The 26,520-nt window shown below is 41.8% G+C and overlaps 1 protein-coding gene across 5 annotated transcripts in view; it reads right to left on the bottom strand.

The window, feature by feature from the left end:
* Nucleotides 1–26,520, bottom strand: part of CEP128 (centrosomal protein 128) — a 221,658-nt gene that overhangs the window by 107,830 nt on the left and 87,308 nt on the right. For all 5 annotated transcript variants that reach the window (XM_083375275.1, XM_083375272.1, XM_083375274.1 and 2 more), the window contains 2 exons: nucleotides 25,631–25,690; nucleotides 21,471–21,663 (listed from right to left, as the gene is read on the bottom strand). In XM_083375275.1, the coding sequence (XP_083231401.1) occupies nucleotides 21,471–21,663; nucleotides 25,631–25,690 (253 nt within the window). The remainder of the gene's footprint in view (nucleotides 1–21,470; nucleotides 21,664–25,630; nucleotides 25,691–26,520) is intronic.

Below are 26,520 nucleotides of genomic sequence, written 5' to 3'. Positions count from 1 at the left end.
TTTCTCCATGTGGATGTAGTGCCATTGAAGTCTACTCATTGAGTACGGTTTGCCAGCCAGTTACAGATCTATCTGGTGTTGATGTTGTCTATTCCACCGTTTTCTAGCTTACCAAGGAGGAGGTTGTGGTCTACTTTATCAAATGCCTTACTGAAGTCTTAAGTATACTACATCTACAGTATTTTGTTGGCCTATTACTTTAGTCACTTTGTCAAAGGATGAAATAAGATTGGTTTGGCATTATCTGTTTTTAACAAACCCATGCTGGCTATTGGTTATAACTTTGTTTGCTTCTACTGTAGTTGTTTGCAGATCTGTTTTTCGATTATCTTTTCTAGGATCTTCCCAGGCATTGATGGTAAACTGGTCTGTAGTTTCCTGGGTCCATTTTTTCCTTTCTTGACAATGGGAATCATATCAGCTCTTTTCCAATCCTCAGGTACTTCCCCTGTGCTCCAGGATTTTTGAAATATGTGGTGCAATGGTTATGAGATAACATCTGCCAGCTCCTTCAGAACTCTGGGATGTAATCTGTTAGGCTCCAGTGATCTATATTCATCAAAGTTGGATAGGTCTTCCCTTACCATTTTCTTGCTTATTTTAATTTTTGTTTTTAATTTGTCTTTTGCGGTGGTTTTCTTTTTAGTATATGGGGCTATAGTTTCTTTTTGTGTGAAGACTGATGCAAAGTATGAGTTAAGCAGCTCTGCTTTCTCTCTGTTGCTTGTTATTTCCTTGACACCTTCTCTCTTTAGTGGACCTACAGTTTCCTTGAGTTTTTTCTTGTTAATATGTTGGAAATATGTTTTTTTATTATCCATGATTTCTGTTGTAAATCTTTCTTCATTCTGAGCCTTTGCTTTCCTGACTTCATCTTTGCATGTTCTAGCTGTCTGCTGATAATCAGCCTTAGTTATGTGCCCCCTTCCATTTTTTGTATTTGCCCTTTTTTGTCTTTCAGTTTGTCAGAAAGATCTTTATGCAGCCATGCTGGTTTCTTCTTGAATTTCTTGTTTTTCTTTTTCAGTGTTATTGTGCTGTTCTGGGCTTTTATGATCATATTTTTCAGAGTTTCCCATGCTTCTTGGGTTGTTTTCCCCTTTAGGATTTTCATCCATGGGATATTTCCTAGGTTCGCTCTGAATTTGTTAAAGTCAGCTCTTTTGAAGTTCAAGATACTGGTTGGATTGTTTTCTGTTGCTAGTGTTTGCGTTATATTAACTTCCAGTATGACGTGGTCACTTTCACCCAAGGTTCCGGCAACTTCAACTCCCTCTATCACTCCTTCTCTATTAGAATTAAGCCCACTATGGCTTTACATCTAGTTCCCTCCTCTACGTTTTGAATGACAAAGTTGCTGGCTAGGTTGGTCAGGAATCTGTTTGATCTCCCGCTCACTGCAGAGTTTGTCTCCCAGTTGATATCTGGATAGTTGAAGTCTCCCATTACTAGTGTGGTATGCTACCTACATACATTTGTTAACTGGTTGGCAAAGAGTTCATCTATTTCTTCTGATTGGTTGGGTGGCCTGTAATATACACCTATGTAATGTCACTTTTTTCTCTTTTATATTAACTCATATACATTCTGGAGAGATTTTATTTTGGATCATGTGCATTTCTGTAGATATAATGCAAACCCCCCTGCTCTGTTTGCAGTCCTGCTTCTTTTGAACAATTTGTATCCATCCATCAGTCCATTCCATTCATGGGTTTCATCCCACCAGGTTTCTGTAATACCAACTATGTGATACCCTCCCTCATATACTATTACTTCTAGTTCGCCCTGACTGTTCCCCAAGCTTTGAGTATTTGTATATAAGTATTATAAGACTTTTATGCCTATTCGTGGGTGTGTATCCTGCATCTCCTGATTGTTGTTTGAGTTTTTCTTTTTTCTCATATCTGCCTCTGTTTTCTTGGGATTTATGATTGGTTTTGGGTTCTAGAGATTCTAAAGATTGGTTACCCTCCCCCCTCAATTTTAGTTTAAAGCCCTCCTGATAAGTTGGGTCAGTCTTTTTCCAAGTACATTTTTCCCTGTTTTCATGAGATGCAGCCCATCCCTTGCCTTCACATAGAAAATGCAGTCCATGATCCAGGAAACACAAGTTTTCTTGGCGACACCAATCCTTTAGCCAATGGTTTATTTCTAAAATTCTTTTTCCCCTCAATGGGTGTTGGCCTTCATTGGGAGTACGGATGAGAACACTACTTGTGCTCCTAGCTTCACCTAGTTGTTTGTAATCTCTCACTACTGTACTCAGGTTCTTTGTTGTGTCATTCGTCCCAATGTGGAGGAGAAGGAAAGAGTAGTAATCAGTTGGCCTAATTATTTTGGTTTGGTTCTCAGCCACATCTTTGATTTTTGCTCCAGCGAGACAACATACCTTCCTGGATTGTATGTCCGATCTGCAGATGGATGATTCTGTTCCTTTGAGGATAGAATCTCCTATTACCCACACTTGCCTTCCTTTATTGGGGGTTTCAGTTTGGGGTGCTTTTCTGTTTATCTCTGGTGTGTTTCTTGATGTGGCATTTTTAGGGCTATTTGAAGTTGTTTTTTTGCTAGGCGTCTGCATGTTTTCTTTGAGGAGAAGGTTGTGGGTCTGCGTGTTTCCATCTAAGGGGAGAAATCGATTGCTCAGTTTTAGTGGGGCTGTTTCTGGTTGGGTTGGATTGGGCAGAAGGGGTTGGTTAGTTGTACGCTGCTTCTTTCTTTGAGAATTGTGTTTCCTTCTATGTGTGACATACCTCCATTTGTCTTCCTCCAAGGGTTTATCGCTAGGGTCAAATCCTCTGGGAGTTATTTGTTCATTAATTGGTTCAGTTTGGGTAGAGCTTTTTTTTGTACGTTGGTGTTTGGCTAGAGTTGCCTCTAAGTTCCTTACTTTTTCCTCCAGTAGTTTACATAGTTTACATGTAATGCATGTATAGCTTGGATGTTCTTTGGGCATAAGCACATACATGGAACATATATTGCATGCCACAATAATATCAGTCACCTGTTCCATGAGTTTGTTGTTTGAAAATCCCTCTGTTTGGTTGGTGCATATGCTTTGCTGTTAGCCTTGTTACTAGCTTCTCTGTTCTAGGTAATTATTTCTTCCTATCCTTTTTTCTGCCTGTTTGTGCTTGTTTTTTTCCCTTGTTATTTAGGAATAGATAAAAATATGTGGCAGTATGCCCTTTGCTTTTAATGGAAAAAAATGCAGTTTATATTGAAAAAAGTTAATGTTAGGATTTAACGAAGGGAAGGGCTGCTTTCTCCTCAACAAGGGATTTGCTTTTTGCTTTCTGCTCTCTGCCTAAAAATTCATCCCTATCCTTCCTTTTCTTGATTTGCTCCTTATTTATTTCTGTCCTCTCTGCCTTGCTTTTTTGACTGCCTTCCAGTGCTCAGCCGGTCTTTCTAATTGCCCCCAGTTGCCTCCAGCTCCTCTGAGGTCTCTTCTATGTTCAGCTAGTTTTTCTGTGCTGAGCTGATCTAATAGCCGGTCTTTCTGAGCTGGACAGGTTTGCTAGTTGTTTTTTCTCTGCTGAGCAGGTTTAGTAGCTGGGTTTTCTCTGCTAGGCCTTCCTACCAACTGCCTCCATCTGCCGCTTCGCTGCTTCATCTTCAGCCATTGCTCCATTTCCAACATTCAGCCAGGTTTTCTTGAGCTGCTGGTTGGATCCTCTGCTGCTCCACTGCCTCTGTTGTGCTGCCTCTTTGCTGCCCGCAGGCCTCCCGGTCAAGTCCCGGTAGCACCTGGTCTGCTGTTGTCTGTAGGCCCTAGTCTACCAGCGTCTGTAGCACCTGTTCTGCTGCTGTCTATAGGCCCTGGTCGACTGGCGTCCGCAGCAACTGCTCTCTGCTGCCGTCTGTAGGCCCTGGGGCCATCTGTATCAAGAATCAAGAACTTACCCATTTATTTCAGTATACTGGTGATTTCAAAAAATAAACGTGTCTCTTCATTCAATTTTTTAAGAATTAAAATTGTGAAATTGAAAACTATGCTATATGAGGATTTCAAAATATCTAATAACTTGCCCTATCATAAGTCAGACTTTGGCTCCCCTGTGGTCAGTATTATCAGCACTGTCTGGTTTGTTACCAAAAATCTTGATAGAAAAATCTTCTGGCATACATAGGCATATTCAGCCCCAGGATATGCACGTATCCTTTTAAAGCAGAAAGATGTGGCATTTTCAAACTTCAAGTAGTGGGTTCAGATGGCAATTTATTCACTTCTCAGAGGGTTTCATTAAATGGTTCATACAGCCACTACTAAAAGATGCTGGGAATTTAAATTAAATGGTTCACATAGCCACTACTAAAAGATGTTGGGAATTTAAGCCACTACTAAAAGTTCCTGGGGCAGTACAAAGCACCTACTCTATCCTTGTCCTTTTCCTGCATATGCTCAGTGGAGGATGATAAAGTGGTTGTTTAAACTCATAAAATATGTTTAAAATTAGCATGAAATCCACAAGATACTCTAACCAGACTTATTTCACTGAAAAGATGATAAAGCGGGAAATAAAATGCTACATCAGTTGGATGTTGTTAATAAGGGATGGGCAATGAAGGTCCAGTGACAGATTCAGGACCAGTTTTATAAAGAAATAGGCATGTTCTGCCAATCAGTATTTATGGCCTGTTTAGCATTTGCTTGTGACAGGTTTATTTCCAAAGCTGACTTTAGGAGAAGGATTTCTGATTTATCTCAAAATCCCCAACAGATAATTTTGAAAGCAAAATACTATTGCATTCAAGAAAAAGTAAGAAAGGTCAATTTATATAAAGACTTTTTAAAGAAAGATGTATATGCAGCTGCTTTAGCCTGAGGACAAAGTATAGCTTTCCAGTTTCATTTATATCAGACATCAAAGGCAAATACACACATATTTGTGCAAAGCAATGATAACTAATACTTTAAAAACAAACAGTGATGGCTGATGGAATGCACAATTTAACTACTGTCAATTCAAACAATAGAAAAATATGCTTCTGTGAACATCTCTAAAATATGCAAAGATACTTAGTTCAGACCCTGTGGCTCAAAGATAAATTCCAAAGGTTTTTAAAATATATATTAAAAATCAAAGTGGAGCATAACAGGTTATTCTCTGTATATAAAACTTTTCTGTGAGAGAAAACTACATTTGAAAACATGATATCATCTGAAACAATGGAGACGGAAGAAATGAATAAATAGAAAAATTCAGCACATTGAATATGATCAACATAATGCAAATATTTCATGTTTGTTTGGAGATAACTATTCCTCAGCTATAAAATACAATACAAAAACATTTTAGAATATTTTCAGTAAGATAAGATGAAAAAATATATATTTGGAACAATAGCACAAATAATTGACATAAAACATTTCCCCCTTTGCATGTCTTTGAAGATGAAGGGAAGAAACAGTATCTCATGTTCTTGAAAAACTGGGAGAAAAAGTAGAGAGGCTGTGGCAGTAACTAGCTGAAAGCATCCAAACTTATAAACCAAAAATCTGTATGCCTATTAAACACAGGAACTGCATGGATATATTAAACAGTACAAATCAGTTAAGAAAAAAGAATCTTGCCAGGGAACTATTATTATTGTTTCTAATGGTATGAAAGAGCCTTTTAAAGTTTTATCTACATTTTCCATATGACACATAAGTATATACATTTCCATCTTATCTGATTTTTATGCTTTTGTTCCAAAGAAAACACATGTAGTCTTTTCTTGCAGAGGAACTGTTCTAGCTTTCCATCATACTGGTTGAACATTTTTAAATATCTTTTTCAACCTTTTCCTTGAGAGGTACCACCAGAAGTTTTGGCTTTGCATAAAGAGCAACACTTAAGATCATATTTTATCTCACAGTAAATTCATCCTGCTGTGCTAAAGATTATTTCCTACAATACCACCTGTAGATATTACTATTACTATCATAAGGCCGTTTAATTCTATAGGGGCATACAATAAAAATTATTATTAAGAGAGAAATTCAAGGAGTAATGTGGGGGGAAGGGCCGGGGAGACACAAACCGTCTGGTGCACAGGATCCACAACTCACTGCATACCCTACATTTTGACTAGAATGTAATAATATTGCATCAAGAAAGATCTTATTGATGAGAATCTGGAAATGAAAACTGGAACTTATAAACTATCATATTTATTTGTATATCTGGAAGTACTTATCTATATGTTACTAAGCTTATATATTATTAAATAAGGAAAGAAAGAAAAGGTGGATTTTACTCCGCCAGTCATTGTCAACTATATGGGGTGGAGCTCATCTCTGTTTCGAGGCCATGAGCCAGTATTGTCCAAAGATGCAGTCATGTGGCCAGCATGACATCGCGGAGTGCTGTTTTCTGCCCACTGAAGTGGTACCTATATATGTACTCACATATGCATGCTTTTGAACTGCTAGATGGGCAGGAGCTAGGCAAAGATGGGCGGTCACCCCATCACGCAATGTTTGGATCTTGAACCTGGGCTGTCAATTCTTAAAAACTTTGTTTTATGATAGGCCATATATAATGGCTTCAGTTTTTCACAATACATAAAATGTATCATTGATCTTCTCAGTGGACTATCCATGACTTCAAATCAGTTTAATATAAAACAAAAATCTGAACTCAGATTTGGTTCCAGAATGGGATCTTTGTTTATTAAAGTGTTAAATATATTTTGCTAATTACTTCAGTAAGACAAAGATTCTAAAAACAGTAATTACAGAAAAGACTATGGGTGACAACAGTAGTAAACACAAGTGCATAACATTTTTGCTTCATTGTTTGGGGTCATAATTACTTAAGTGAAAACACTGATGACTAGCAGAGATGGAAAATCAGGAATAGTCATAACCTCTAGAGAGCTACTGATGTTTGCAGTGTGGACACTCATTCCACTGTCTTCTAAAATCTTGTATTCTAATCTACAATGTTTGTCTGATCGAACTGACAGTTGAACAAATATAATGCACACCCATCAAAGCAAATAAAACACATTACTATCTGCCTTAGAATATAAACTATAGCTAGTCTAAAAAAATCAGTGACATCAGGATTTCACTAAGTCTTAAAAGATTTACAGAGATGTGCTCTGAATACTGGTAACTGGATTACCTTTTTATTCTAATAGCACAAGATTTAAGAAGCAGAAAAAGAATACCCAAGCATCTTATTAACAGCTTTAAAATGAAACAGTTCAACGATGTTGTTAACTGCAAAAAGAAAAGGATAAAAATAAAACACTGAATAATGCTTGAACCTAAATCTCCATGTTCTTCTCCAGTATATTTCTTTTCCTAAATTTCTCTCTGCTGGTTTAAAATGCATGATTGCAGAATAAATTACAATTCTCCTGAAATATCAATTTGATTACAGAGCTCACCATTTTTCCCCAAAATTAATTTAAAATTCTGGATTAATTATCTCAACTATTATTCACTTTAGCAGAATGAACATTCTGGTTTTATTGCCTTGTACAGGTTAGGCATGTATTGTTGTGTCTGTAGATAGTTGCAAACATGTAAATAGGAGGTTGCAAAAGAAGGTTCTTGAAGCGGGAGATTCTGGTGCAACTATTGGTTGAAGTTGCAAAGAAGCGGGAAAACAGCGATGGATGATTGGTTACAGTTTAAACAGTTCTAGTATAAAAGCTTGAAACATTTGACAGTTGTCAGTTGACTTATGTGTATTGAATAAACTCTTTTCATTGTGAACCACTCTGAGTCATTGTCTACCTGAACCAAACAACTGGCAACGAAGGTGGGATAGACGGCAGACCAGAGTAGGTTCGGCGGAACAGCTGCGCATAGGCGGCAAATTTGAAAAGAAGTCACAGTCAACCACAAGCGGCCGCGGCGGAATCAACAATCCTCCGAATGGCGCAAATCGGGTCCTTGAAAGAATTCGACCCAAGCTTCCCAGAGGACTGGGAAGAATATGTAGGACAGGTCGAAGGGTTCCTGCTTGTTAACGGGATAACGGACGACCGAAAAAAGGCGGCAGCTTTACTGACCATATGCGGCACACCAGTATATCGGATCGCTGTAGGACTTTGTCAACCACAGCCGGTCTCAAGCGTTCCGTATGCCGATCTGTTAGCTAAACTAAAAGTACATTTCACGCCAAGGAGATCCGAACTCTTTTGGCGTCGTATTTTCGAAAAAAGAAATCAGAGGCCGGGCGAATCGATCCAAAAATTCGTTGCTGCAGTCAGAGAAGCCGCAGTACGATGCAAGTATGACAACTTGGAAATCAGAATCCGGGACCGAGTGGTACTTGGCTTGCGAGACGAGCATCTACAAAATAGAATAATCGCCAAGCCCACCGGCGATTTGCAAGAAGTATTGGACGAACTATTAACTTATGAATCCACCGGGTATCGCGACCCCCCCCCCGTAGTAGCATGGCTACGTCTGCCGAAATTAATCAAGAAGGCCTTGTGGACTGCGGGGAGGTGGACCAGCAATGGGAAGATGACATCGCCGAAGTCACCAGACGGTTTGGAAAAATGGCGGCAAAACCATCCCGAAGCGACGGGCCTGAACCGAACCGCCGATTCCAAACTGCAACACCACAACGACAAGCAACCGCGACCCAACGACAATGGAGAGACACCGCAACGAGGCCGCGCGACAACGACAACCGTTGTGGCAGCTGCGGGGGCAATCATCCCCGTGCATCTTGCAGATTTCGTACCGCCAGATGCAGATTGTGCGGGAAGACCGGCCACATTCAAGCCATTTGCAGGGGCCGTGCACGCGACAATCGCCTACATGAAGTCGACGTTTGGCCCGAAGGTAAGGTAACCCCTTACTACAGTGGCAAAGAGACCCCTAGACCGAGGGCTAAATTTCCGAACCGGGACGAGGTGGCGCGAGTCAATCATACTAGAAAGGGAAAAAATAATAATTTTCCGGAAGGAAAATTAAAAATTATAGTCCAATTGCAAGGGGTTCCTTGCAAAATGGAAATAGATTCTGGGGCCTCAGTGTCCATAATATCTAGTGAAACTTTAAAAAAGATTGAACAAATAAGTGGCAGAAAAATTCCACTTAGTTCAACTAAAATCCAATTGACCGACTTCCAAAAAACCCCAATAAAAATTAAAGGGAAAATTACCCTTAGTGTTAAATATAAGGGGTTTAAGGGAGCTTTAGATTTAATAGTTACTGAAGGCCATAGGACCAGTTTGATAGGCCTTAACTGGTTTCCTGCCCTGGGCATTTGGATAGGGGGAATAAACACAGTTATTAAAAATAAGACCCTCGAATCAGTCTGCGATGAATTCGCAGACGTATTCGATGGGTCTTTAGGTAAATATAAAGGGCCCCCAATTAATTTTAATTTAGATCCGTCGGTTAAACCCATCCGGCTTAAGGCCCGAAGGGTGCCTTTCGCCCTTAAGCAAAAAATCGAGGCCGAGCTCGATAAGCTTGTAGGCCAAGGCGTCCTAGAACCAGTCGAGGGTGGTTTGTGGGAAACGCCAATCGTCACACCCCTTAAACCTAACGGGGATGTGAGGATCTGCGCTGACTACAAAGCCACCCTGAACCTGGGAATGAAAAAACACGCTTACCCGGTCCCGACGGTGAAGCAGGTCCTCGCCACGATACAGGACGGCGCCATATTTGCCAAGTTAGACTTGGCGCAGGCGTACTTGCAATTAACTGTTTCTGAAGAGGCTGCAGAAGCTCAGACGATAGTTACCCACAAGGGGGCGTTCCGAGTCCACAGACTGCAATTTGGTATTGCAGCAGCTCCAGGCATCTTCCAAGAGGTGATGGAGAGGACCTTAAAGGGCATACCTGGTGTATGCCCTTATTTTGATGATGTTCTGATAGCTGGAAGAAATGAAGAAATATTAGCAGAGCGTCTGGAACAGGTATTGGAAAGGTTTAGGAGGGCTGGACTCAAATTAAAAAAGGAAAAATGTTGTATTGGGGTTAAATCCACTGAATTTCTAGGATTTAGGATAGACAAAAATGGAATTCATCCTACCCCTGATAAAATCAAGGCAATTAAATTGGCACCAGAACCAAAAAACAAGGCTGAATTACAAGCCTTCCTTGGATTAGTTAATTTTTACCACACATTTGTGCCACACAAAGCTGCCATAGCAGAACCTCTTCATAGACTTTTAGATTAAAAAAACCCTGTGGCAGTGGCTTGACAAACATAGAGTTAGCTTCCAAACATTAAAAAATATTCTTTCTAGCCAATCAACAGTAACCCATTTTATTGAGAATAAACCAATTTATTTAGCTTGCGATGCTTCACCTTATGGTGTGGGGGCTGTTATCAGCCACTTGGACAGTCATGGTGTTCAAAAGCCAATCGCATATTATTCCAGGACGCTTACTAAAGCAGAGCGGAATTATGCACAGATTGATAGGGAAGCATTAGCAATCGTGGCAGGAGTAAAAAAGTTCCATGATTACCTTTATGGTAGGAACTTTACCATACTCACTGACCACAAACCATTATTGGGACTGTTTACCACTGATAAACAGACACCCCAAATAATGTCGCCCAGAATGCTGAGGTGGTCAATTTTCCTCTCAGCATATTCATTTTCCCTTCTACACAGACCAGGCAAGGAAATGGGACATGCAGACGCCCTTAGCAGACTGCCATTAAACAATACTGAGGAAGACCCTGCTCCTGTGGGACAAATAATGTCTTTACAGGACATTCCTGAATGCCCTTTAACTGCTAAAGATATAGCTGAGGCAACCAATAAAGACCATATCCTAAAAAGAATTATGGCATGGGTCCTTAGTGGGTGGCCAAGTACTAACCCGGATGCCAAGTACATTCCATATTTTAGAAGAAAGGATGAATTATCATCCCATTTGGGATGTGTTCTGTGGGGAAACCGGGTTGTCATTCCTGAAATCCACAGATCTACAATTTTATTAGAACTACATGAGGGTCACCCTGGAATAGTACGTATGAAGGCATTGGCTAGAAGTCACTTATGGTGGCCAGGACTTGACAAGGACATTGAAGAATGTGTTTCTAATTGTTATTTGTGTCAGCGTTCTAGACCTGAGCTGCAACACACACGTACTCATAAGTGGGAGTTGGCCAGGAATCCTTGGTCTAGGATTCATATTGATTTTGCTGGACCGTTCCAAGGGTTAACCTTTCTAGTAGTAGTGGACAGTTTTTCTAGATGGCTGGAGGTAGTACCCATCAGTTCAATGACTTCAGGTAAAACAATACAAGTCTTAAGGGACCTCTTTGCCACTCATGGGTTACCTGATGTAATTGTGTCAGATAATGGGCCCCAATTCACCTCTGTTGAATTCCAGGATTTCCTCAGGGCCAACTTGATTAAACACACGACATCAGCACCCTTCCACCCGTCCACCAACGGCTTGGCTGAACGCAACGTGAGAACCACCAAGGACGCATTAAAGAGAATCATCCGTGGCGATTGGCACCAAAGACTGGCAGAATTCTTGCTGACCCAACATACGACCCCTTGCACGGCTACCGGAAAAAGCCCAGCAGAAATGAGGTGGGGAAAAAGATTAACCACCAAACTGGACAGGTTACATCCTGACAGACTACCATCAAGTGCGGAACCGGACATTCCAAACAGATCATTCAAAATTGGGGACCTAGTCTGGGCCAGGAATTATACACAAGGGGACAAATGGGTCCCAGGGGTGGTCACTGAGATAATGGGACCCTTGTCTTACACTATTGAGGGGGAAGGGAATAGGGTTAGCAAAAGACATATAGATCAGCTAAGGAAGAGAACTATTGGTTGCATGCCAGTTGATGGGGATCAAAGTATACATGGGGGGAACAGTGCATCACGGCTTATTGATAACAACCTGCCAGTTAGTGGGGAAGCAGAAATTCAAACCAGTCCGACCACAGCTAACCAACAACAACACAGTCAAATCGACTGGGAGCTGCCCCCTTTGAGCAGGCCAGCATTAGCTGAACATCAACATCAAACACAACAACAACCACAACTTATTAGCAGAGAAGCATCTGAGCCAATTAGTCAAGAGTCCAGATCCACCAGCGTAAGCCAACCAAGCAGACATTCTGATAGAGATGACTTAGGTATCCAAAGCAATAGATATCCATCAAGGGTCCATAGGCCACCCAAATACTTAAGAGACTATGTCAATAAATAACAACAACTGGGGGGTAAGGGGTGTTGTGTCTGTAGATAGTTGCAAACATGTAAATAGGAGGTTGCAAAAGAAGGTTCTTGAAGCGGGAGATTCTGGTGCAACTATTGGTTGAAGTTGCAAAGAAGCGGGAAAACAGCGATGGATGATTGGTTACAGTTTAAACAGTTCTAGTATAAAAGCTTGAAACATTTGACAGTTGTCAGTTGACTTATGTGTATTGAATAAACTCTTTTCATTGTGAACCACTCTGAGTCATTGTCTACCTGAACCAAACATGTATTGATGTATTTTCAGTGCTGCATTCCTCTTTTACACTTTTAAAAACAAAGGAAAATATAAAATTTAGTGATTAGATACAGCAAAATTCAGAATTGGCCGATATTGGTTATGTTTTACTGTGTGAACTGGATATAAGTGGGAAACACATCTGTTCAGGGTCCTTCAAAACACCAGTAGGATGGTGGCCATTCAAATCTTAGGGGGAAACCTCATTCCAGAGGCAGATGCTATTACATACAAGGCACATTTCTCAGTCTAAAAAGCAATTGATTGTTTTTGAGGAAGGATACATTTTTATTTCAATCAACATTTCTTTGACTAACCACAAACACAACTGCAAATTCAGGCTTACAAGTCAAAATGAAATGCATGATGACTGCAGTTCTTTGAGGTAGCAAGTTCTGCTTTTACCATAATACTAGCTGCTTAATATGAAGAAATGTATAATTGACTGGATTGTAGACTTAAAAATCTAATGTTATGGTACAATTTCTTTTCACTCAATCAATTGCTGGTTTATAATAACTGCATTCAGTAAATAAAGCAGCTTTCCAATGTATCAAAAATATATAACTCCTTTACACAATAAATTATTTTCTTTCAAAACAAGGAGAAATTTTTATGTTTATGAAAGATATGGTTATGGAGTACAAAACAAAAACTAGAAATATGCAGAAAGGGGTTAGAGATGAAAGAAATAATAAAAAGCTTTTGGCATTTCTGCATCACTGTATCCAAATACAGAAAATTACAATACTGAGCATATAAATTAAATGTTTTCTTTTTAAATCTATAGAAAAAAGTAGAATGTATCTTGGATTATATACTGTTATATAATCAAGTTATTTACAAGATACTTAGCTCTATCTTAGCTCTAAAATTTGTATTTTAGAACTAATGACAACAAAATAGCTTAAAATAGATTATGATGTTTCTACCTTATATAACTGGACAAATTATCACAGTTCATTATAATAGCACAAATTCAGATTTTTATTTGCTTTGGGAAAGATAAATCAATAGAAGGGGTGTTGTCTTACCTGAATGCCTTTTCTCAGCATGATGGAGAATCCATGAATGGGTTAACTCTGTCTTCCTGCCCAATTAGACTAAGTCTGTCAAACTTGCCACGCCTCTCCTGGACCAGGACACCTCCCAGTCACGACAAAGGCAAAGCTAGTGACAGTCTGACGTGTTGGCTTTCATACCCCTGACACAGCACCTGACAGACACTAAGGGGTGGGTGTGGATTCTCCACCATCATGCTAAGAAAAGGCATTCAGGTAAGACAACACCCCTTCTCCAGCATGATAGATGGAGAATCCACAAATGGGACATACCAAAGCCGCTCTGTCCCTATGGGAGGGAATCAGTCTGGGCCTGTGTCCCACCCTGTGGCACTACTTGTTATAGCACTCTTCGACCTAATGAGGCGTCCGCGGAGGCAAACCTATCCAGTTTATAATGCCTCACGAAGGGGGAAGGCGAAGACCATGTCACCGCCCTACAAATGTCCCCAATGGATGCCTGTGTCGCCCACACCACGGAAGTTGCAGCGCTGTGAGTGGACTGAGCAGTGATATGACTTGGAACTGACAGTGAATATGATTGGTATGCCCCTGCAATACAAGCCCTGATCCACTTGCCTATAGTGGAGGCAGAAACCTTTTGCCCCATAGTAGAAGGTTGAAAGGAAACAAAGAGGGCTTCCGATTTGCGAAAGGACGCTGTCCACTTAAAGTAGTGGCATAAGGCCCTGCGGACACCCAGGGCATGCTATTGACGCTCCAAGTCATGAGATGGATGAGGACAAAAATCTGGCAGAATTACCTCCTGCATCCTGTGAAACAAGGTACTGACTTCTGGAATAAAGGAGGGATCCAATCGAAGGACCACCCTGTCATCATTAAAGTCCCGTAAGTCCTCTCTGATAGAGAGAGCTGCCAGTTCAGAAATGCATCTAGCCGACATGACGGCTACCAAGAAGGCTACCTTGATTGTCAAGAACCGCAGTGTACAGGTTCTCATGGGTTCAAATGGAGGTGAGGTAAGGGCCTGCAAGACCCGCGGCAAATCCCTTGGTGGAACAGTGGGCTAATGCCTCCTTAAGTTACACCAGCTGCCTGCATTTAGTGCAGGTTCGAGTCCCACCAGGCTCAAGGTTGACTCAGCCTTCCATCCTTCTGAGGTAGGTAAAATGAGGACCCAGATTGTTGGGGGCAATAAGCTGACTTTGTAATAATGTCACTGGCGGGGCCCAAAAGCCCTAATAAGCAGTCATATACATAGAATGAAGACTATTGCTAAGCACATTGATTTGTGCTTTAGATTGTAAGCCACGCTGAGTCTTCGGAGAAGGGCGGGCTATAAATGGGATTTTTTTAAAAAAATCCCAAGAGGGATACTAGTGAAGCACGGGTAGTTTGGTGTTGGTTGCTCCCTTGAGAAATGAGCGTACCATAGGATGTTGAGCCAATGGCTCTGAATTGCCCCATGTAAGTACTGTGGATAGAGCCACCACTTGTCTGCGGATAGTATTGGGTGCCAAACCCTTCTTGAGCCCCTCCAATAAATAGTCCAAAATCCTTGGAATGGTAATAGCCAAAAGATCTAACTGGTTCTTTGCACACCAGTGACAGAAACTTCTCCAAGTGGAATCATACATTGTGTTTGTTGTAGGCCATCTGGAGGCCTGAATCATCGCAATTACACCTGGCAAATAGGACTCATGTGTCAGGAGCCACCGTTCAAGTGCCAGGCGGTTAACTGGAGCCACTCGGGTTCTGGATCTTGCAGAGCTCCCTGGCTAAGTGTAATGTGACCTGGAGGAATCCCCCATGGGGCAGAGATGGAAAAGTTCACGAGGTCAGCAAACCACGGCCGTTTGGCCAGTGTGATGCAACAAATATCACCTCTGCCCGTTCTTGCAGTATCTTGCGGATACTCTCAGAGGGAGAGGCAGGAATGCATATAGCAAGCCCCCAGGCTATGGACTGCGGAGGGTTCTCTCTGCCCCTGAATAGGGGAACTGGGAGAAAAACCTTGGAAGCTGGGAGTTCGCCAGAGAAGCGAACAAATCCAGTACTGGATGACCAAAACTCTCCAATATCTCCCCGAAGAGATCAGGATGCAGGCACCATTTGGAGTGATCTACTGTTGACCTGCTCAGAAAATCCACCTGCTGATTTGCCTCTCCCGAGATGTGCTCAGCCCTGTGGGAGGAGAGGTTGGTCTCTGCCCAGGATCCCAACAACTGGGCCTTGGCCATAAGGGACCTGGAACGGGTACCCCCTTGTCAGTTCACATGGGCTTTTGCCGCCACATTGTCCATGAGGACCAGGACATGTTGTCTCGCCACCCTGTTGCGGAAGTGGCGTAGGGCCAAATGTATGGCTCTGAGCTCCAACCAGTTTGTTATGCTTCAGGTCTGACTGGGACCACCGGCCCTGAGCCAACTGTGACGTTAGGTGCACCCCCCAGCTGAACAAACTGGTGTCCGTAGTTAGGGTGAGCCGAACAGGCTCCTTGAATAATGAGCCTCTGGCTACCGCCGGGAAGGTCCACCACTGGAGGAATCTTAGGGTCTGAGACGGAACCCTTACCCTTTGGTTGGAGGAGCTGGTGCCTAGTCTCTGAAACGGGAGCAAAAACCATTGCACGTTCCTGGAGTGTAGTCTGGCCCATGGCACTATCGCCATGCAGGAAACCATCTTCCCTAACAATTGGTAGAGAATGGCCATTGTAACTACACGCTCCCTTTTGACCTGGAGGACCAGGGCTTGGCTGCTGTCCTGAGGTTCCCGAGATAGACTGCATAGTTTTGTGTCCATGACCGCGCCCAGGTGAAGAAGGCGGGTTGAGGGAACTGTCTGGCTCTTTTGAAAGTTCACAGAGAACCCGTGGTCTTGGAGGGTCTTGATAGACAAGGCCAGGTCCAATTGAGCCATCTGAACAGAAAGAGACTGGATGAGGCTGTTGTCTAGGTAGCACTGAATACATACTGGAACTGACCTCAAATGCACGGCCAGTGCCGCCAATATCTTTGTAAATACTCTTGGAGCAGATGAGAGGCCAAATGTAAGGCTCTATATTGATAATGGTGGTTTGTGTAACAGAACCTGAGGAACTTCCGGTGGTCGGGAAGGATGGGGATGTGGAGGTATGCTTCCGTGAGGTTGACAGACGTCAGGAAGTCTCCCCTCCTGATGCTGGCCAAGATGGACTGTAGCATTTGCATCTTGAATTTCTTGTATGCAAGATAAGAGTTCAGCTCTCCATCCTCCCAAAACGAGCGGAACAACGAAGAGGATGGAATAGAACCCCCTTCCTAGCTGTCCAGCCAGTACTGGTTTTATGGCCCTTATTTCCAAGAGGTGCCGAATAGCCTGTCATGAGAGCCCTCCTGACCGGATTTTTTGACAGTGGACAAGAAATGAAGCGCTCTGGGGGTTTGGATATAAATTCTAGAGACAGGCTGCACCTGATTGTGTTGAGGACCCAGGAGTCTGTGCTGGTGGTCTCCCATTTCTGAGCAAAAAAAGTCAATCTGCCACCAATTGGGGGGGCCTCCCTGAAGTCATTTGGATCTTCTGAAGGGATGGCCCCCTGTGCCTCAAAAGGGCCATTTGGCCTCAAATTGCGGCCTGGGTCTCTCTGGTCCCAGATCGGTCAACCTGACGGTCTGACCTAGGAGGGAAGGAGTGGGAGGGCAGAGCAAACTCTGATCCTGACCCTGATCAGAAAGTGTCTACAGGCGTACGTGGTAGGCCGTCTATCTGCCCGTCTAAGGAGGTGAGACATCACCTTATGTGTGTCCTTGTTTTCCACAAAATAAGGTGTCAAGTCCTCTCCAAATAGCTGAGCAGCACAGTACGGGGCAGCCAAGTACGACTTGGATTTAACATCCACTCACCAATGTTTGAGCCACAGGAGCCGAAGCAGCCACTAACTTGCCTAAGTCTTGGTGCATTCGGACTTCCTCCAGGGGTACTCTGGCCTGACGTTGGCGGAGCCAGAGAAGGGAGGTTCTGGCAAAGAAGAAGGTGGTTGTGGCTGCCCTTACCACCCATGCTGAGGCTTGGTGTGTCCTGCAGAAGGAGGGTTCAGATTTTCTGTCCTCCGCCTTCAAGGTTTCAGCCATATCCCGACACCGTGGACGAAGAGAAAGTGGGGTTAGAGTTTCATCCACAGTAGGAACCTCTAGCACCTCCAACAAGGCCGGGGCTACGTTAAACAGTTCTTGTCCTTCCCCCCCCCCCCCGTGAGGGAAATTTGCCAGGCATTCCCCATTGTTTCTGCACTGTGTTGAAAAAGAGAGGGGGACAGCGGTGTTCAGTGACAATAGGCTCAGAAAATACTGGACTTGTGTCTTGGCTGGTGGATGGATCAGGTTGGGGAACTTGGTCAGGACCAATCTTAGCAGTAGCGCTGGCCTTATGAAGCAATGATTTGAAGAGCGCTGGATTGAATAGACCCACAAAGGAAGGATGGTCTGGAGCAAGATTCTCATCCTCCGAGAGCGGCAGGTCCATTGGGTCGTACTCCTCAGAGAATGATACTCTGCTGCAAGGAGACCGGGCAGGAGAAATAAGATTGGAAAGGTCTGGAGCTCCGGACTGGGAGAGATAAGATGGGGTCATTGAAGCCACCAAATCGGGTCCAGACCTTTGTTGGCGTGTCGAGGCCAACCACTGGGTGACCACCTGGGAGATCAGGGCCTGCAATTGCTCTGGTGACCATGCTCTCTGTGCTTCTGAGGGTTGAAGACCGGCGGCTGTGGGCATAAAGGTGGCCTCAGGTCTTGACTGTGTCACTCTGGGGATAGGAGGAGCCAGTTGAAGGTTGGGTCTCTGGGTGAAGGGAATCATCTCCTCCTGTTCAGCCCTGGGAAAGTAGGATTGGCCAGCGTCCCCTTCTGGAGACCAGGCCCTTTGGGTAGACGATGTGGGAGGAGCGAGTTGTGTGCCAAATACTGAGTCCTCTGCGAGAGGAGAGATCGTGCCTTGTTTCTGGGCTTTAGAAAACTGTTTCTCTGAGGCCTGGTGTCTCCTGCTGACCTCTTTCTCTGCCTCTTTGGAGGGCCTTTTGCCAGAAATGGCCTTGGCCTTGAGTTTCCCAGCGGCCTCCTGATTGGAGGACTTGTGCTTTGGCTGCCCAGAAGTGATGGGGGCACTGTGCGAAGACTGAGGTGCCGTGTTGTCTGCCATCACAATGGGAGATATCTCAGTGGTATGCTGAGAAGGATCTCAAGTAGAGGAGAAGAGTACTGACCTGTGGCTGTATGCCACCTCACAGGGAGCAACAAGTACTCTAGGGAAATGGTGGCTGCAGAACCAACTTAATGGACACTGGCATACCTGCAATGCTCCTGATGGCCGTAATACCAGTTGAAAGCACCTTTGGTGCAGTGGACAGGTCTACTGTGGTGGCAGGATCACCTCAGTGATAACAGCCAGATCACACATAGCTCACTTAGTGGCGGCAAGATCACTTCAGTGATAACGGCCAGCCCACTAGTTCTAGTTGGTGGCAGCAAGGCCAAGAATGGCACGGCCAGCACACATCGTCTGTTGGAGTGGACGAGGAAACACCTAGCCTGGGTGCTAGGGCTATAACTGTTGCCTCCTGTAATTGACCATCCACTTCTGAGAGGCTTGTCCAGATAATGTAAGTAGGGAGGCGAGGGAAAGATGATTGGACCTGATGTGGTAGGAACAGCTGGAACTGATGGCCACTGTAATCTCAAGTGTGTGGCCTGCGATATTATCGCTTTATGGCCTTGATGCCATGTTCAAAAGAAGAGCTCTGGTCCCAGAGCCTTCTGCAGTGGCTGGAAGAAAAGAAGTATAAAAGAACCCCTGCACCTGCTTTACCTATGAAATCAAGCAGTGGGTGGCAATATGCTCGAATTCCTCTAGGTCAAAGAAGCGTGCACTCCACCACCACCCCGTGATAGGAGTGATAGTGACATCTAAAATGGCGGCCACTACTGAGGAAAACTCTCAGGAGGGTTAGGCTGACGATAGGGAGAGCTGGTAAGGAAAGCTGTTACAGGCACGCTTGAAAGGCAGCAGAGGATTTCCAAAGAAAACCTCCCCATGCGGCTTCCAAAATGGCACCCGCAATGAGCGTGCCGCAATAAGGGACGGAGGCCTGGGGCTTCCTGGAGACTGCAGAGTAAGAAGGGCACCTTTACCCAGTACGGCGCTGCACTGATCCCAGCGCAGCTAGAGAGATGAAGAAGGAATGTAGGCCTTCTGCAGTGGCTGGGAAGCCAAATGCTTCCTGGAGTTTGAAGCTCCAAAGGGAGAGGAAAATCTGCTGAGCGGTTAGGAGCTGCGCTGATCCCACCGCAGAGAGGGAAATGGAGAATTCACAAATGGAAAGTAAAGAACCATACAACCTGCTCAATGAAATCAGTCTGCAAACTGGGAGCCAAAATTATCACGTCTATTCTGGGCAGAGACTAAGTCGTGACTGGGAGGTATCCTGGCCCAGGAGAGGTGTGGCAAGTTTGACAGACTTAGTCTAATTGGGCAGGAACACAGAGTTAACCCATTTGTGGATTCTCCATCTATCATGCTGGAAAATGGATAATTAGATATCAATAGATAAAATAGATAAAATAGATATCAATAGATAAAATATTTGGGGCTGTTTTATAATATTAACTATTTTTACTGCTTTCATTCTGCAAGATTTCTGAGACACAAATAAGATAACCCAACATTACTTTAGGTGATGCAAGAGGAAGAAAGTTGTTAGTAAAACCTGGAGCAATACTACAGTTTTTCTTAGGTAGACAGAATGAATTCAAAAAGAACACAGCTTCAAAATGTTGTCTTAAATCCTGTTTCTTACAACTCACAGCACGCTTCTATTCTTTCAATAGGAAAATAAGTTACTACATTTTACCTTTCTTAAATATCTTATTTTTGCAGATACTTTGATATAAGGAAGCACAGCTCAAAGCAGAAAAGCAGAATTACTCCTATCACAACAGTAGGAATGATCCTGAAAACAGCACTCTCCAATTCTTTCAAAGCAAATAATTCATCTTTTCCACCTCACTTTCAACACATTGACTAGCACTGGGAAAATGTCACATTTCTGGTGACAATTTTCTTAAGTTAATCCAATCAAATTGTTATTATAATCGTAGACCAGCATAAGAAGGGTGGGATACAAACCATTAGTAATTTTAAACGATACAAAATATAAAATACACAAGGGTAAAACAATGTTTTAAAAAGCTAACTTGTATGTATGTATATGTAAAAACATCTATATATAAAATGAAATATATAAAAAGGGGTAAACATGTTAATTAAATATTGGGAAACTTAAAGAGTGGCTAATATGACTAACTAAATCTATCACAGTACTAAGCACTCTTAACTGACAAGTTAAATACTTATTCAGGCAAGTTTGAGGCATAGGTCATCATCTGAGAAATCTTAATAGCTGCTGCAGAGAACCTGGGAATATTATATCTTATAGCAGGATTAGTGTCTGCAAGCAGGGAGATATAAAATTGTCCTGTGCGATCTGGGTATTTATATGGAGTATTGATGAGATGAGGTTAGTACAGATATCTCTGTCATACAGACACTAGAGGAGCACATGTTCTGTTGTTTCTGTATGTGCAGGGAAATTGCCTCTCCAGGACATTGCCTCTCCAGCCTTCAAGAGCAGCCAAGGGGAGGGCATGACATCATGCCAGGCTCTCCAGTGACTAGGTTACTTCAAGTTTGGTTAACTATGTCATGGTGAAGCAGATTACCTGTCAGATTACCTGGCAATACTAGTTTCTTTTCAGGTCATATAACTGTTACATAAGGCAAAGAAGATGACAGGGAACTACCATTTCTAACAGAAACCTCAATTTTAAACTAATTCAAGATTTCTACTATTTTATTATAGAGAGAAAGGAGAGAGAGGGGGGGGGAGATTACTAGACCAATCAGAGATATGGCTGACGTGGGAAATTCAAAAAGATTTGTTGTTCATTAACATGATCTTATAAACTCACATTTTTTCTCTTGATAAACTTCTTCTAGTAGTTGTTCCTGCTTTTCTATTTGAGCTATGAGGTTTTGGTGCTCAGTTTCCTTGCTCAAGGTCAGCTGCTTTAATTGCTCCCGGCTCTGTAGCAATTGATGACGAAGCTTCTTTTCCTTGGTCTGTCTCTCCTTCACTTCTTCACAAAGCCATCTAAGTTTAGCCTAGAAGAAAATGTATTCTTATTAAATTGGATGGAAAACTTTATCATTCATCAGATCCAGCTCTATCAAATACGTCTACCAAATTCAAAATAAAATAAGGTCCTGTAACCCAAAACAAGGACTTTTTCAAAGTCTTTATTTGTGAAGATTTTAGATGGAAGGTAGACAACATTAATAACCATAAATATAGCATGCCTCACAGTTGGGTGTTATAGTAGTTTTCAGCAATTACTCAAGCCGCTCCAACAGTGGTAGTTTCTTGTGTGATTAAGGGTCTTGGCATAGCTCAAGAATACAACAGGGCTACTGTGACCAGTTTACAAATAAGGCTGGGAAACAATCAGACCCCAAAAAAAACCCTTTCAGATATGTAAGATTGTTAATATAGTCTTACAATGAAGCAGAACTAGTTCATTTTGTTCTGTTTCCTGTCTGGTTTACCTGGGAAAGCTGGTAACAACTTTGCAAGTCTGAAAGTACAAACCTCTTGCCAGTATTTTTAAGTGCTTGATGCATTATGGCAGTTCCTTCCTAAGTTTCTTTCTCTGACCATTAAGTCACTGACCCTCCTGCCTCTCTCGTCTGATTGTTTCCTAAGCAACACCTCTTCCCAGTGTCATCCACAGATTCCATTACAACCAAAATATTGAGCTTATAATAGTGTAAGTTACGAATGACTATGACAACAGTAAAATGAGGACACAAATATTCTTTTTCTAAGTTACTTATAAGTAGCTAAGAAAAAGTGTTTACTTTTCCAAGGAATAAAATTGACATATGGTCCTCATCACAGCAGTTCCAAATGTTTCTAATAATAAAGGATCCACAAATATTTCAATGTGTTTAAGTAATCTCAGCTGTTCAAATCATATCCTACAGTCATTAGTTTCAGAAATAGGGCATCTGCCCTGTACTTCCTGTGGGAATGTAAATCCCATACATTTCTTCAGTTCTTCATTGGGAACCCAGAAAATAGGGCCAATTTATATAGTACCCTTAATAACGGGGCAGAATCATATCACTTCCACATTTAACTGAAAAATGACATGTTTGCCCAGTCTCTTGTGTCCAAAACATCCAGCTTGCTTGATTTTCTTGTCCACTTTTTTATCAACAGTATAAAATGTACAACTCACTTCTATGAATCCATTAACAAATTGGAAAAGGAAACCAGATAAATGGGACAGAACACATGCATTTTAATTTCTTCAGTTAAATAATAAACACTGTAAAACGAACACTGCATAAACAGTGCAACACATCTTATGATTCTTCACGCCATGATACTTCTGACATTTTTTCTATTTACTATTACTATGTTCCTCACATAAAATTATAAGCAGTATAAACAATGCCAACATCTTTCTTTCCTTGCCCTTCCTCCAAATCAGCTGCAATTCCATATTCTGAATTAAAGGCTCCCTTCCAAATCTCCTTGAAATTCCAAGAGGATAAAGAGGGTTGCTTTAGAAAAGGTCATTCTTAAAAAAATTATTGTACATACAAAGTTCATTGGTTTGTCCCTCTAAAAGTAGGCATTGTATTTAATCTCCAGAGTGTTCAATTGCAAAGGCAGAAACCCAGACAGTGAAAGAGTTGATGGATAAAGCAGTATTTCTTAACAAAACAATTATTAAGTCAATTTGTTTTTCAGGTGCAAAATATACCATTTTTCAAAGGCCCTTTTATTTCATGACTAACCTACTAATAACTAAAGAGGACTCAACTGGCAGATTTATGAATCAATTACCACATACCCTTCTTGATACTTAGTGCCTGGAGTTTCAGCATGAACAATCTGAATAGTGAGTCTGTTTCCTCTACTGCCCTTGTCCTCCAGTTCAAACTCTTATCTCCACTATTTATGGTGATATTCATTCTTGGTCCATAGGCATTATAAACAAACCCATCAATAACTTCAGGCAATCTTGCTAGCAAACAAATGCAATTTCATCCAAGTCAGTTGGTCAACAGTTCTCCTTTCATTGTGACCCTAATATACTATGAAGACAAGCCTTGTCTCATGAAGTAGAAAAAGCATTTCTAATTGTGAGGAGTTTAACATTATTAAAAGATACAAGATGAAGTTGCTTACAACGTCACTAGACTAAAAAAATAATGGTTAGATCTTAACGGGCAACATCTTGATCTAATAAGCTAAAAAAAAGGAACCAAAGATTATAGGAAAAAGGAATCAGATTTCAATGTCTCAAAAAAGCTTTTGAAAAATATGTGAATTCAAGACAATTAAGACTAGCATTTGAAAATGAGAAATGAAAGGGACTGTGCCCTTTCATACACATGTAGAATATAACTGAAATATGATATCAGCAAATACAATTTATCCTCAATAATTTTCTTTTGGAATGAATAGCTAGCTGCATTACAGCATTACAATTACCTGCCTAGTTATTTGGAGCTACCCAGTTAGTTATCTGGGAACAGTTTCATTCTGCTGGACTTGAGGAGACCACAGTGGATGTCCTTTCGCCATGCCTGAAGGCTGTGGGGGCCTAGAGGGACAGAGTTCAGCTGAACCCTGGTAAGATGGAGTGGCTGCAGGTGAGCCCCAAATTCCTATATCCAGGAATTTATCATCTCTAGTCTTGGATAGGGTTGCACTATCCCAGAGAGACTCGGTGGGTAATCTGGGCATCCTGCTAGATTCATGTTCCATGGCTAAGAGGACCTTTGCTCAGCTTTGTGTTGTGCGCCAGTTACACCATTTCTAGGATAAGGAGGCTGTCCGCTTGGTCACTCATCCCTTGGTCATCTCCGTTTCAGACTATTGCAATGCACTCTACATAGGACTACCCTTGAAAAGCAATCAAAGCTTCAGCTGTTACAAAATGCAGCCAATTTTGGATGCCCAAATGAGGGTACATTTAACATCTCTGCTTCTGCTACATTGGTTATGAGTTTGCTTCTGGGTCCAATTGAAGGTGTTCGTTGTGACTATAAAGCCCTACATGGCATGGGGCTAGGCTACCTATGGAGCAGTCTGTCCCATTACATCGGTTCATCCTCTCAGGTCAGGCAGGAAAGGTATGTTTACAAACTCGGTCATTTAAAGAACTCTGACTGGTGGGGTCTGGAAAGAGAGCCTTCTCTGCTGACTCCTCTATAAAATATTCTTCCCCCCCAGAAGCAAGGCAGACTTCCACTCTCCTGGCTTTCTGAAAAACAAGTTAAAAGATGGCTCTACAGCTTCAGGTAGGCACCCCAAAGGAGCACACAACTGTGGAGTTGGTTAATCTCCTGAAAGACCTCTTTTCACCTTTTAACTCATTTAATTCCTTGCCTCCTCTTAAAATTTTTAACTATTATACATACTGTTTTATATTTTAACATTTTATTGCACACTGACCAGAATTCCTCTTTGAGGGAGATGGGTGGTTCAGAAATATGAAAAATAGATAGATAGATAGATAGATAGATAGATAGATAGATAGATAGATAGATAGATAGATAGATGATAGATAGATAGATAGATAGATAGATAGATAGATGATAGATAGATAGATAGATAGATAGATAGATAGATAGACAGACAGACAGACAGACAGACAGACAGACAGACAGACAGACAGACAGACAGACTCTACAACAATGTTACAAACTGCATCCACAGAATGTAGTGGATATGCACTGTTTAAAAATACAGATGGAGATATAATACTATGCATTAGTCAGCTTCAAAAATGAAAGAGAAAACTAGTACTTTACTGGAGAAACCTCTAGTGTGCTTCTAGCTTTCTACAAAGTTAGGGATGTGGCAGATTTATATACTGTAAATATTAAATATGTATATGGAAGGGCCAAATATTTAAATATATGAAAGTATAACTGGGTTATAGTAGAACCCAATATGAGACACAAGAACATTTCCTCTGAATTACTAAGGAATTAATTCAGATTAACTACTGTAGCTAAATTTTAATTTACGTTTTAAAAGATCTGCACTTACTTTTGTCTCTGCTAACCAGCGATGAGGATCATTCGGTATACCAGATATAAGTGATGTTGCCTAAATTAAAAATAAAAATGAAAATATGGACACATACTATATACGAGCCAGTTGTATTACTTAGGCATAAACATTTTAATATAAAAGATTCGTTCATTTATATTTATAACTGCACAATATATTCTATATATTTTTAACACAAGAGTAGGTATATTTGGGAGGAATATTTGAAACACTGAAACTTTCTAATGTAACAATATCCAGTTTTAATTCTATCTCTAAGGACAGACAATACCACTCCAGAATGAGAACTGTGCATATTGAGATAGCAATGAGGAATGAACAAGTCTCATTTATCCTAAGTGACATCAGTTATACAATAATCTCAGTACTGTGAGGATGAAGAATAATTTGAACATGGAAATTATGCTAAATCTTCAGTCAGCTATGGTATCAAAAACAGTAAGTAAAACAGATCAGCAATTTGCAGTGAATATTAAAGGATGGATATTATGGGATGTATGGTGAAGATGCTACTACTCAGAAGTCCACCCTGAAACAAGTCATCGATAATGAGAAATTGTGCAGTTCCTTTTTCCTATAATTAATATTGGATGTTGTTGTTGTTAGCTGCGAAGTCGTGTCCGACCCATCGCGACCCTATGGATAACGTTCCTCCAGGCCTTCCTGTCCTCTACCATCTTCTGGAGTCCATTTAAGCTCACGCCTACTGCTTCAGAGACTCCATCCAGCCACCTCATTCTCTGTCGTCCCCTTCTTCTATTGCCCTCAATCTTTCCCAGCATTAGGCTCTTCTCCAGTGAGTCCTTCCTTCTCATTAGGTGGCCAAAGTATTTGAGTTTTAGCTTCAGGATCTGGTCTTCTAAAGA

This window comes from Vipera ursinii (assembly GCF_947247035.1).
Source record: "Vipera ursinii genome assembly, chromosome: 1".
Lineage (NCBI taxonomy): Eukaryota > Metazoa > Chordata > Lepidosauria > Squamata > Viperidae > Vipera > Vipera ursinii.
Note: the sequence above shows the minus strand (reverse complement) of the source record. Positions and strands in the feature narration are given on the sequence as shown.